General features: G+C 45.2%; 1 protein-coding gene across 3 annotated transcripts in view; it reads left to right on the top strand.

The window, feature by feature from the left end:
* The window catches only part of STAT5B (signal transducer and activator of transcription 5B), a 54,196-nt gene that overhangs the window by 36,347 nt on the left and 4,160 nt on the right, over positions 1-13,689 (top strand). For all 3 annotated transcript variants that reach the window (XM_036222481.1, XM_036222482.1, XM_016150867.2), the window contains 12 exons: positions 346-520; positions 2,852-2,988; positions 3,238-3,389; positions 3,815-3,970; positions 4,367-4,546; positions 4,905-4,992; positions 5,071-5,193; positions 5,791-5,883; positions 8,083-8,289; positions 9,180-9,274; positions 9,391-9,521; positions 10,382-10,552. In XM_036222481.1, coding sequence (XP_036078374.1) covers positions 346-520; positions 2,852-2,988; positions 3,238-3,389; positions 3,815-3,970; positions 4,367-4,546; positions 4,905-4,992; positions 5,071-5,193; positions 5,791-5,883; positions 8,083-8,289; positions 9,180-9,274; positions 9,391-9,521; positions 10,382-10,552 — 1,708 coding nt within the window. The remainder of the gene's footprint in view (positions 1-345; positions 521-2,851; positions 2,989-3,237; positions 3,390-3,814; positions 3,971-4,366; positions 4,547-4,904; positions 4,993-5,070; positions 5,194-5,790; positions 5,884-8,082; positions 8,290-9,179; positions 9,275-9,390; positions 9,522-10,381; positions 10,553-13,689) is intronic.

Raw genomic sequence — 13,689 nt, 5'->3', positions numbered from 1 at the left:
GAAGACCAGGATAATTCCCCGGATATAACGAGTTCTAGTCTCTTTGAAGGGAATTAAATGGACCCTGTTTGGGATACCGTGGCGGCGGTCAGAACTGCAATAGGAGTTTTTACTATGCTTTATGGAGGTGCCATAGTCTGTCAGGTCACCTGTTTCTCCTCTTATCCTAGTCTACACCAATTCTCACAAATAATATTTGTAATTCCTCTGACTCAGAATTTAGCTTTCGGGGTTTCAGCCCAGGTGCTAGCATTGGCTTTCCCTTGGGATTAAGGCCTGAGGTGTTCTCCCTTTGTCCCTGCCCAGCTCACTGCTGCCTGCATGCTCCCCCCGATCTGTCTCCAGGGTACCTCTCCATCTGGAAGTCTTGCTGACACCATGTCCCAGAAACACCTTCAGATCAACCAGACATTTGAGGAGCTGCGAATGGTCACGCAGGACACAGAGAGTGAACTGAAGAAGCTGCAGCAGACTCAAGAGTACTTCATCATCCAGTATCAAGAGAGCCTGAGGATCCAGGGTGAGGCTGGGAGTGGGGACTAGACAGAAGCTCAGACCTGATAGGAAGAGAAGCGGTTACCTTTCTCAGGAACAGCAGGGGATCATTTGCACTGAAGACAGTGCTGGGAGGATGAGACTTAGGAGGGGGACAATTCAAGCTCTTGCCTTTGGAGATGGGGATGTCACTCTGGCCTCCCATACCCAGGGAGCCCCTGGTCCTCTTGTAGGAAGGAGCTTCCAGTTGAGTACACAGTACCAAACAATGCTTTTGTACATAGTAGGCATTTTATAAAAGGCTGCTTTTGAAATGTTAAACTCTCTAAGCAGGGTCGGTATAAGAGAGTGAAGGGCTGTGTTCCTGGTGACAAACTTGTAATGTTGTTCTGTAGGATTATTCAGAGAAGCTATCCAGGGGCAGAGCACATGAATGCACCTCAGAAGCCTTTGCAGACAAAGGCTCCCTTCCTGGTCTAAATCCTGCCTTGTACTTGAGTGCAGAGAACTAGAGTCAGTCTTGAGGCTGTGGAGCCCCAACAGCACCCCCTGTTGTCCTTCAGGGAACCTGGCAGTGTGACTTCACAGTTTCCTCTCCCTGTTTGTGTGCCCAGCTCAAAGTCTCAGTGAAGCCTTTGCTCAACCAACCAGCCATAAAAACGTACATATGCCGTGTGCTCATCTAATACCGTGCGTGTGGGCTTGATCTTACAATTGTATTGGAATCATTTATTAACTCTGTCTTCCCCACCAGAATATAAATTTTCTGAGAAGGGACTGTGACTTATCTCTCTGTACCCTGAGGCGAGCACGTTGCCCGAATCATAGTAGGGGTTGAGTAGCTGTTGGTGGGATGATTCTAGCCTATCTTCCTTCCATCTCCTTCCACCCCAGACTGACCCCAGAGAGAAGAGCCCACTTCTTGGGTTAGGGTCAGGAGATTCAGGCTATTGGTTCTACCCAAAGCCTTGGACTGGTTGATTTTATTGATTATCCTATTCTTGGGTTTTCTGTTTTATATTTATAGGTTTAGGTTTCAATTCTGGTTTGGGTTTGTACCCATCATGCAACCTCAGTTCGGTGTCATTTATCAAGTTCACCCTTCAGAAACGCAGGCTGATGATCTGTTTGTGTACGAGAAGGCTCAGCTCCCTCCAGTGGAGCAGACAGTTGCCTCACATCTCCTGGCGTCCTTCCCAGAAGCTTCTGTAAATTGCCAAGCGAGGCCCAACTGGGTCACTTGCATAGGGAGGCGGGGCCCAGGTGTTGGAGTCACCGCTACCTCCCTGTGGGTGACAGGATCCCTGAGGTGGCCATCCAGACTTCTCTGCTGTTGCATACTAGACATTGCTCTTCCTGCTCTGTCCCCTGCAGTGAGATTGGAGGCGTATTTCTGAATTCTCCTCTAGTTCTGGGCTCTTCCTGTCTGTCTAGAATTGCTTTGGTCTGTCCCAGCTTGTGTGTCTGTGGGGCAGGGCCTGGGTCAGTGTGACATGGCCTTCAGAGGCCTGCCAGGAACTTGACCAAGACACGCTGACAGACATCTTCTAGGCTCAGCCCGAGTAAAGACACTGGGATGTTCAAAAAGGCTATTGGTAGCGTGTAATCATCCCGGCATTTAGGATAGTGGTTCCCTTTGAGAGGAAGGATGGGTTTACAAGCCAGGGAGGGTGGACAGGTGGCTTTAACTATGGAAATGTTTCATTTCTTAAGCTGGATTATAGCTACACAGGTGTTCCTTGTATTATTCTTTTAACTTTCCTTATGTCTTAAGTACTTCAAAACTTATTTTTTTAAAAAAGTGTAATGAAGCCTCACTGACTCCCTATTCCTGCCATTGATGAGATTCCATGTGCCAGGCAGATTTTTGAGCATTTTCTGTGTCATCACTTTTTAATTGTCATAGCAGCCCACTGAGGCAGGGAACAGGATCCTCCCATTATACACATGGGGAAACTGAGGCACAGGATGGTGAAGCGATTTGCCCGAGTTCACCCAGTCAGGGCATACTTCCAAATGGGCAATGTGGTCCCAAGCTGTACCACTGTGTGGCCTGAGGAGAGCTAGGCAGCCAGCGGTGTGGGCGAGGGTGGGAAGGGAGGCCGCAGGGTAGGATCCTGCTCAGCCGTACCCCCAAGCCTCCATCTCCCCAGTTCCTAGAGGGGAGCTCGGAGTTGGGAGGCCGGGGAGTGGAGTCCGCTCATCGCTGGCATTCTGGGCTGCCAGAGCCCCGACTTGCCACCGGTCAGACATGTCCCTTAAGGGTCTTGCCTGCAGAACAGGTGAGTGGGACTTCTCTGACCTCCTGCTGGAAGCTGGGAGATCACGGTCATGGGTCTCCTGTCCTCTCCTCTAGCTCAGTTCGCCCAGCTGGCCCAGCTGAACCCCCAGGAGCGTCTGAGCCGGGAGACGGAGACGGCCCTGCAGCAGAAGCAGGTGTCCCTGGAGGCCTGGCTGCAGCGCGAGGCCCAGACACTGCAGCAGTACCGCGTGGTGAGTGGGGTCCTCGTACCCCTGTTCTCAGGCATGGGGGTCCACATCTCGAGCTGTCGGGGGACCCGAGAGAGGGCTAGAGCCAGGAAGAGAGCAGGACCCAGCAGAGCCGCGGGCCAGAGCCCCCTCTTCCCTGTGGGGGCCTGTGAGGCAGAGCAGGTCAGGGGGAGGGGCGGCCCTGCCTCCTGAGTGAGGCCCTGCAGGGCGTTCTCTGGAAGCCCAGAAGGGCCTGCTCCCCTCTCCCTGCAGGAGCTGGCCGAGAAGCACCAGAAAACCCTGCAGCTGCTGCGGAAGCAGCAGACCATCATTCTGGATGACGAACTGATCCAGTGGAAGCGCAGGCAGCAGCTGGCCGGGAACGGAGGGCCCCCCGAGGGCAGCCTGGACGTGCTGCAGTCCTGGTAATGGGTGTGGGGGGCGGGCGGGGCTCAGGGTGGTGTTACCAGCTGCTGCTTCTGCCCCTGTGTTTCCACGTGCAGCTGGCTCACTCTGTCCTGTGACAGGTCTTATTTCACCAGCGGTTCTGGTTCCTCTTCCAGACTTTGGTGCCCCCAGTCACCAGTGTTGGGGGTGGGGGGCAGGGCGGGTGTGCGGAGTGATGCTCGGGCTGGGTGGGTGCAAATCAGGGTGGCTCCTCCGGTGTGTGTCTGCGTTTCTGGGCGGCAGGGCAGCTCCGCTCTGCTCTGTGGACGGGAGTGGCGGCTCAGGTGCAGAGCCTTCTTGGTGAGGGCTTCCAGGGTGACGGCGGAGCTGGGCCTTGGGGGCTCTTCCCAGGGGACGGGGTGAAGACCCCGTCCTTCCTGTCGGCCTTGGTGCTCACGTGCAGGTGTGAGAAGCTGGCCGAGATCATCTGGCAGAACCGGCAGCAGATCCGCAGAGCTGAGCACCTCTGCCAGCAGCTGCCCATCCCCGGCCCAGTGGAGGAGATGCTGGCTGAGGTCAACGCCACCATCACAGACATCATCTCAGCCCTGGTGACCAGGTGATTGCCGCCTCTTGATCACGCCCGGTCCCCCATGTGGTTGGCCGGGGGAGGCAGGGGGTGCTCTTGCTTGAATCCTTCTCTCTCTGCCTCACACCCCATCCCCTCTGTCCCAGCTGCTGTGGCTGCTTGGCGTTGACCTTGCCCAGTGTCTCTCGTGGCCACCACATGGGCTGCCCTTTTCCTCTGCGGCCCACGCCAGCTGCTGAGTTCATTTCCCTGCCCCCCCTTCCCAATCATCCCCCCGCCAAATCTCAGTGGTCTCCCTGGGAACAGGGTCTCTGCCATGTGCTCTCTCTTTGCCTGCTGAGCCCCATTCAAGGCAGCCTCCCCACGTGGAGGAGGGACCAGAGCGCCGTCTCCTGAGGCAGCATCTGGTCACTTGTGTCCCCACAGCACATTCATCATTGAGAAGCAGCCCCCTCAGGTCCTGAAGACCCAGACCAAGTTTGCAGCCACCGTGCGCCTGCTGGTGGGCGGGAAGCTGAACGTGCACATGAACCCCCCGCAGGTGAAAGCCACCATCATCAGCGAGCAGCAGGCCAAGTCCCTGCTCAAGAACGAGAACACGCGCAAGTACGCGTGCCTCCCTCACGTCTGTCTGCCCCTTTCCTCGAGTCCTCACGGCAGGAAGAAGTGGTCCTCCTGGGAAGCTTCTGGGCCCAGCTATTCCCATGTAGGAGCGCTATTAGCCCTTTTGAGTTCTTCTGTGAAGATAGTATGATTTGGTTTCACTTAATAAGAATACATTTAAGAAAACTTTTGTATAGTTCATGTATATTTATTTCTTGAATATTTTTATGGAGCTATCATTTCCTCTGAATGATGTATTCGTAACAACCGTCTCTGTTTCCTCCTACCCGGACCGCATTTCTATCCCACGTGAGCTGAGACCACGTGTGGATTCAGATCCGCGTCTCTCTCTGACTTGCAGTGATTACAGTGGAGAGATCTTGAACAACTGCTGTGTGATGGAGTATCACCAAGCCACTGGCACCCTCAGCGCCCACTTCAGAAACATGGTGAGCATTGGGGAAGAGGAAGAATGGGTTTTCCCTGTCTGTATGAGGGCTTCGTCACCTTAATTTTCTCCTTTGCAGTCCCTGAAACGAATTAAGAGGTCTGACCGTCGTGGAGCAGAGTCAGTAACAGAAGAAAAATTTACAATCCTGTTTGAGTCACAGTTCAGTGTTGGTGGAAATGAGCTGGTTTTTCAAGTCAAGGTAAAGCTCGCCCTCGGCACTGTGTGTGAGCGTGTGAGCGAGAGCGTACCTGTACTTTACATCACCGAGGAGTTGTTTTGATCATGAAGTGTCTTCCTTTTGGTTACTGATGAACAGTAAGGGAGGAGACCCCATCCTTAGAACTGTATCTCTTAGATTCTCTTAAGAAGGAGCAAACACTAACAAACTGAAATAGTTGGAGACATAAGTAGAAAACAAATCAGGAGAAACATCACTCAGGATGAATCTGAGTAACAGCTGTAATAAATTTCAGACATGTGTTACTTGCTTTCCCGTCCCCCTCCCCCCCAGAAATGTCTCCGTTCTCTCTTTTTTCTCTCTTGTTTTCCATGTTACTCTGAGAATGTTCTCCATCCTTCAGAAATATTTAATAAAATCCCCTTTCATATAGCAAAAATTTCTAAGGTCGTGCCAGTGTGGAAAAGTCATATTGTTCCTGGAGCCATTCACATTCTGTATCCAAGGGTGACACTTACTGAAGCTTGAGGGGAGAATGATTTTGTCGTGATAGCAAAAAAGAAGAGAAGAAGAATGGGCGACTTGTGGGTGCTCAGCCCTTCTCCCGTGTCTTTTTAGACCCTGTCCCTCCCGGTGGTGGTGATTGTTCACGGCAGCCAGGACAACAATGCGACAGCCACCGTTCTCTGGGACAATGCTTTTGCAGAGCCTGTGAGTGGATTCCTTGGACTTGCGGTGGGGGGTGGGGGGGGGGTGGGGTGTCTCACTGTCTTTACGCCTGTGTCATGAATCTCTTTCATATGTTATCCCCTAAAAGAGCATAGAAAAAAATATATTGTTTTCCTTCATCGGAGACAGAATAGAGAGAACATGAAAAATGGAAGGAGCATGGGCTTGAAGTCAGGCCACGGTCTCAGTTCAAGCCCCGCCATTTCCTCAGTCCGTGACCATGGGAAATTCACTTTACCCCTGAGCTTAAGTTTCCCCTAAGTGTCTGCCACATGAGGATGATAATGCTCCATAGCATCATTACTAACATTAAATTAGATCACATACAAAACTCTTGTCACATGGTCAGTACTCAGTAAACATTATTTTGAGTCCTTGGGTGAACCCATAAATGAAATTTGGGACTCCCAGGTTCTTTCTAGAGGTTAGACCTCTCGGGAGGTTACTTTAGCTTAGAAGTTGCTTCCTCTCATCTTCCTTCCAATAAATGAGGGTGACATTTAATGTCTTTTCAAAAGTTTAGATTCTGTGATTCATCCCAGGGCTGTCATGAAGAATGAGATGCTTTGTCTAAAGAGACAAATATGATTGTGTGGATCTGTGCGCCCAGATACTCTGAATCCTACTGGTGTGCTGCTTGATGAGTATTTTCAAAACACTTTAGTAGGCAAAGTTCTATGTGTTGCCTATTTCCTGTAGAGATTAGTCTGTAAATGCATGATTAAAGGGTTATAGCTGTTATTTGAGACATTAAGGTATGTTCTGCAATGTGACGACTCTGAAGAGTCGTACACTCTCAATAATTTTTTTTTAGAGAACAGTATTTTGCTGCCAAAGTGAGATTTGTATCAGAAATTCTACCACGCTTGTGCTCCTTGATGTGTAATGCAAACCCTGGGTTTGAGGCTCCTTTTAAAAACTATCTGCCTGCGTCATGTCCCTGATAAGCTTCCTGGGGTGGATTGCCACATCTCTCATTTCCTTTCCTGCCTGTCCACAGATCTCACTACCCCCCCGCCCCGCCCGCCCTGTAACTTTGGCGTCTTCTGCAACATGTCATTACTAAAGTATCTTGTCTAAGTTAATAAGCATTTTTAACATTTTTCAGTATGTTAATAACTAACATACATCTTCTGTTTTAAATACACAATTGTAGGAATTTACAGCTGTATTTATTTGCATATGTGTCAAATAATATAAGTACATTGCAGCACTGTTTGTAACAGCTAAAGATTGGAGGCCGATTCATAGATATCCATCTGTGGGGATCAGGTTAAAAATATTATTGTTCCTCCATGCTGTAGAATATTTAGTAGCCATTTTTTATGTGCTGATGTGAGGTCTCGCAATTATAGTACTAAGTGAAAAAGGGGAGATGTAGAACGTATGGATTTTATGCTTCTATTTGCATTTTTTAAATGAGACATTAGTATATTTGCTGGCCTGCATAGAATATCTTCGGAGGTATACACAAGAAACTAGATTACATGTTTTTGAGGAGAAGAACTGAGTTGCTAGGGGACAGGGATAGGAAAGTGACTTCGCTGTGTAGCCTTCTATGCTTTTTAAATTTTATATCATGCGAAGGAATTGCCTAGTCAAAAAAGTTCTTTGAAATAATTAAAATAAAATGTACTGTGGCTGAATGGGATGAAGAGCAGTTTATTAAAGATTCATATTTTAACCTGTTTCTTAATAAAGTCATCCATCTCGCAGTTACCATTCATTGTTTTACTTTGAGCCAGAGTTCTTGGCAGACGGTGTCAAGGGTAAGGATTAACCTTACTTGTACACACACACTTGTTCTCTGTCTCTGTACTTAGCTAGAGAACCAGTCTTTTAGATTTCTGTCCCCATCGATGTACAGTGGAAGCACCAGACCTTGATCATGTTCTGTTTTTGTGGCTTTGAGAATGTAGGATTGGACCACACATTCAGCAGCTCATTTAGAGAACACCTTAGACAGCACAAAGTTACCCTTTAGGGTGTGTGTGAAGAAGGTAAAATGAACCTTTTGAGCTTCCCAGAACTACACAATCCTATGAAAGTGTGAACCGATCCTCAGGCTCTATAAGATAAACATTTGTAACTACATCCAGCCATCAGCGTTTTTCTTTTGCAGGTCGAGGGAGTAAATCTGCAAGTGTTTTCTCATGAGGTTCTGGCCTCTTTCTCTCTCAGGGCAGGGTGCCATTTGCCGTGCCTGACAAAGTGCTGTGGCCCCAGCTGTGTGATGCGCTCAACATGAAATTCAAGGCCGAAGTGCAGAGCAACCGGGGCCTGACCAAGGAGAACCTGGTGTTCCTGGCGCAGAAACTGTTCAACAGCGGCAGCGGCCACCTGGAGGACTACAACAGCATGTCTGTGTCCTGGTCCCAGTTCAACAGGGTGAGGGACCTGTGGCCGGCTGCCATGAGATCAGCCCCTCCAAACCAGATGCCTTCAAGAGTCTCCCTGCCCCGGCTTCTTGCCTGTGCTTCTTGTCTCTAACGAAATGTGCCCAAAGTCATAAGCTCCTAAATAGATGGACACCCACATCCTTTTCATGGAGAAAATTACATGTTTGAGTATTTTAAGTAAATTGGTCTTTGTGTGCAGCCAGTGCTTTTCATATAGGAGACAGCGCAAAGCAAACGTTAATGTAATTCATGAGAAGTAAAGCTTTGGCAATGATCAGAGCTTCTTGGCTCTGTCCCACTGATTATGATGTCCCCGATGTGGCATGCAAAGTCAGGCTCCCGTGGGGTGCCTTCCCCTAGAATCAGATAATTGCATTTTGCTGATAATTATTGTTAACTGCTGTGTGATGAAGCAATCTCTGGGGCCTCCCAGTGTGATTTAATTCCGTTCAAAGTTACAACCCTCCCCCCCCCCACCGCCCCGAGCATCTTGTTAAGATGCAGGCTCTGATTCAGTAGGTCTGAGATGAGGCCTGAAATTTGCATTTCTCAGAAGCTGTTGTGTGATGCTGCTGCTGGTCATAGACCCCCACATCAAAAACAGCAAAGGCCCAGTCAGCCCAGGTCCAGAGAAGGTGTTTGTGGCAGGGGTGTTGGTAATTGCTCTGTGATATTTCCCCCTGCTTTCCTCTTTTCCTATTGTGTTTTTTTTTAGTTCCAGGACCATTTATTTGAGAAAGTGGATGCAGCCTTGTATATTCAGATGATTCTGACAGTAGAAGTTTGCTTTCCTTTCGATTTTTCCAGTTAAAGCATATATAGGTAATATTCCGAGTGTTACGTTTGCCTTCTTATGTTCATTGTTGTGTCTCCAACCAGGAGAATTTACCAGGACGGAATTACACTTTCTGGCAGTGGTTTGATGGCGTGATGGAAGTATTAAAAAAACATCTCAAGCCTCATTGGAATGATGGGTGAGAGTCATCATTTCTTAAGTCAGCTCTTAAGTCAGCAATAGAATACGAAGGTTGTCTTTCTGACGTTAAAAAAATCATACTCTGCTTCTGCTCCTTTGGCCTTTGTGATGCAGGGCTATTTTGGGTTTTGTGAATAAGCAACAGGCCCACGACCTACTCATTAACAAGCCCGATGGGACCTTCCTGCTGAGATTCAGCGACTCTGAAATTGGCGGCATCACCATTGCTTGGAAGTTTGATTCTCGTGAGTATTCCTCCCTTCTTAAGAGACAGCCAGGGTGCTCTAGTTAGCTGCTTTTGTTGCAAAATTAACATGACATACAATTTATTGAGTACTTATTATTTGTTGGGGCCAGTACTAATTATGGGAAGCACAAATGTGTAACCATGACACAGATGCTGGAATACAGCAGCCTGTTTGAAATCTTGTTATGGGAAACACAAGTACTAATTTCGAGAAATGCGAATGTATAACTGTGATGTGGCTACCTGTAATACAGTATCCTGTCCGAAATCTCAGTTGCTTCCCTTTTGAAATGTTTTTCAACCTTGAGCTATTTCAGAGAAAAATTACTTTGATGATTTGGAGACTTTAGAGCAGAAATAATATACTATTTTAATTATCCCTTTATTCTAACTACACAAGGCTATTGCCATTGATCATTTCCATCCAAGAATGTTAGTCCTTTCCTCTTACTTTCACAATAAGATAAGAGTAACTCGCGAGTTTGTTTTCTGTGACTTAAAGATTTTACTAGCATTTAATAACGCTCACCTGTCCTCTGGCTATGGCCATGCTTCCTATCTTATATACTTTTTTTACAGGGAATTGGGGGTCAATAAGAAATTTCTTCTAGAAAGGGACAGAATACCACTTGAACTTGAAACTACCTGAGAGAGATCATTGGCTCTCTAGGGAAGTGGTGTGTGCATTACCAGCTATCTACAGCTGCTCGATCTGTAACTTATTTTTAAATGGAAATTTTATTGACACAATTTTAATGGAGAGCTTTAAATTGTAGTATATTTGGGTATTAATATTTCCTATTCAGAAATCATGTTTAGGATATGATTATTCTGTTTTCTGTGACTTATTTGATCTAGAGGAAAGAATGTTTTGGAATCTGATGCCTTTCACCACCAGAGACTTCTCTATCCGTTCCCTGGCGGACCGCTTGGGGGACTTGAATTACCTTATCTACGTGTTCCCTGATCGGCCAAAAGATGAAGTGTACTCCAAGTATTACACACCAGTTCCATGCGAGCCTGCCACTGGTAACAATGTTCGCATTCTGATTTGGTTTCGTTGTGATCTTGGTTTTGTTTTAGTTTTGTGTATGTGTGTCCATCTGTCTTCCTGTTTGCCTGGTATGAAAATCTACAAAATTTGTATTCAGTTACTGCTGTTTGAGCATTTTCCAGGGCAGATGGAAATTCTGGGGTACATTCTTCAGTCATACAGAAAACATACCTGCCACTAACCCCAAATATCAAATTGAAGGGAAAAAATTGCTTTTAACATAAGTTTAGATCAAACAAACTTAGGAAGGTAAAATTTTGTTTTCAAAACAAATGGTTTTATTGTTTTCTGGGCATAAAAATATTATGTATTTATTGTAAAATTTCCAAAAAAGTATAGAAAAATAGATATTATACAACATCTCTTATCTAGAGATTAACTACTGTAAATAATTTAGTGAATATTTTTCCAGTCTGTATAGATATGGATTCTTTATTCACTCATTCAGTCACCAGAGGTTTATTAAGTACTTCCTTTATGGAGGTTGCAATCTAATAGCAGAAGAAAGACCATGAACAAGTAAAGAAATAAATATATAAGTAAGATAAGTAAATTTAAAAAGTGTAGTGATAGATGCTTTAAAGACAAATAAGCAAAGTTAAACAAATAGAGAAGCGACAGAGAAGAGGATAGGGGGTAGCATCTCACCAGAAACCTTCCCTGAGGAGGTGACATCAGAATAGACCTGAACGAAGTGAGGAAGCTCTATCTAAAGATCTAGCGAGAGAACATTCTGGGCTGAGAGAACAAGTGCAAAACCCCTGCAGCGGAAGGGAGGTTGGCGTGGTGGAAAACCCTCACAAGGGCCCGGGAGGCTAGAGCTGGATGAGCAAGGAAGAAAGTGGTAGGAGATAAGGGCGAAGCAATAGAATGGGCCAAATCACGTCAGGCTTGGAGTCCAGGGTAAAGGTTCTGGTCGTATCATACATCAGCTGTTGTGATCTGATTTTTTTTTTTTTTATTTTCCAAAATATAGGCAGAGTTACAGGTCAGTAAGTATAATTACAATGTCGTCTTTATGACTGCATAGAATTCCATTATATGGTGATTCCATGATGTATTCCATATTGGTTATTTAAGATCTTTACAATTTTAAGTTATTCACAGTTTTTTGTTATGATTAATATAGAGATAAGCTGGTATATGCATCTCATTCAATTATTTCCTTAGGATAAATTCCTAAAGTAGAATTTGTGTCAAAAAGTATATACTTTTTTAAGGATTTCGACACATCTTTGCAAAATTGCCCTCCAGAAAGCAGAATCCTTTTTCGCTCCCACAGTTGTCTGCTGGAGCATCTGCTTCTCCATCCACCTGCCAGTCATAGGTTCTGTCCATCCGTTTCATGGTCGCCAGTCTGATTAGCATATAAATAGTATCTCAGTTCTTATTTTCACTTTGATTCTAGGTAAGGTCAAAACACCTTTTCATATAATAGTAATAACAATAATAATAAATAGAATGATAATAGCAGCTAACATTTGTTGAATGCTTACTGGGTACCAGGCACTCTTCTGAGCACATTTCACATAGTATCTCATTTAATTCTCAAAACAGGCCTGTGAAGTAGGTACTATTACTATCTCCATTTTACATATGAGGAACTGAGGCACAAAGAAGTAAAATAATTTGGCAAAGGTCACACAGCCAGGAGGAGGCCAAACCAGGATTTGAGCTCAGAGTCTAGCACCAGAGCCTGTGTTTGTTAACCTCTCCATTATTGTTTGTTTGTATTTTTTCCATTAAGTGCGCTCATGTTCCTTGCTCATCTTTCTTTTGGAATTCCTTTTTTTCTTAATGATGTATAAGTAGTTTTACATAGTAAATAAACCCTTTATTATATATAGCAAATATTTTTCTCAGTGTGTCATTGTTCTTTTAACATTTAAGTTTCATTTTGCTGAAGTGCAAAGACTTGTAATTTCTATATAACCCAATCTATCAACCTTTTTCCTTTATAGATTCTGTCTTTTATATTATGCCTTCCTACCCTAAGGTGGTGGTTATATCTCTAGGTGGGGAATAAGCCAAAATACTTTTAGATTTATGTGGTATTTTGGACTAAACCTATCAATGCTGCTTTTTGTTAGCACAGCTAATCTAGATTTTTAAATTCTATTTAATAACAGTTCTTTGGTTTTTATCTTTTTTGGCAATCTATAAAATTCTCTGTAGACTGTAAGCACAAAAAGCATAAGATACTATGAAAAGGTAGCCCCTGGCATTTGAAGCCCTATAAGAAGCAGGTTAGGATACCAAGCAATTTGTGAACCATGTAGCATTCACTGCCTTGGGCTGTTCCATCCTGTTGACTCTAGAGTATTCTTCATCATATAATTTAGTCAGGATTATACTTATTCCCATACTCACATTCTCAGGAAACAAGACTTCGTTCACTGACTTCAGACTATCACATTCCTACTACCTCCTTAACTCCATTTCCATAATCAGCCTTTTAACCCATTTCCCGTTTGTCACCCCAGAATACTTTCTGTTGGCGCTTGCGTCTGTCTGCACCGTTTACCCTGAGATAATTCGCAGATTAGTCCTAACCTTACCTCCCAAAGTTTGCCATGAAATATCTCATTTTTATTATTATTTTTACATTGTTCTAATATATCAATAGTCTTTGGAAACAAATGACATCATTCTATTTATAGCATTCTGTTTTTAGTAGTCCAAGCGCTGAGAATGTCAAATCCTAGAAAACACAGCATTTCTACGCGTGACATTAAATGAACTCTGGCAGCGAGCTGCAGGAGTTTTTTTTTTTTTTTTTTTCTTTTTCTTTTTTCTAAATGGGAAAAAGGTTTAAAAAGATAACTATGCTGGCCGGATCACTTTCAGGTTTGTCCCTTAGCGGCCACATCCCAGTGGGACTTTGTGGTAAGTATTCTTTCTAAGCAGCCATGGGACACAAACACTCCCTGGGACAGTGACCATCAGATTATCCCCAGATGCAGCGTGCCCAGGGCCATGAAGGAGCATGCAGAGACCTGAATTCCCTTTCCTAAAAGAGTAGATACTCAGAGTAACTTCCAGGGTCATCAAGTCCATTTAATTCCTCTCTAATGCTTAGATTTTTCTGTGTGATCCTGACACGTGTTTGTAC

Source organism: Rousettus aegyptiacus, unplaced genomic scaffold, assembly GCF_014176215.1.
Source record: "Rousettus aegyptiacus isolate mRouAeg1 unplaced genomic scaffold, mRouAeg1.p scaffold_m13_p_6, whole genome shotgun sequence".
NCBI classification, from domain to species: domain Eukaryota; kingdom Metazoa; phylum Chordata; class Mammalia; order Chiroptera; family Pteropodidae; genus Rousettus; species Rousettus aegyptiacus.
The sequence above is the reverse complement of the archived record's forward strand: the minus strand, read 5'-3'. Positions and strand labels throughout refer to the sequence as shown.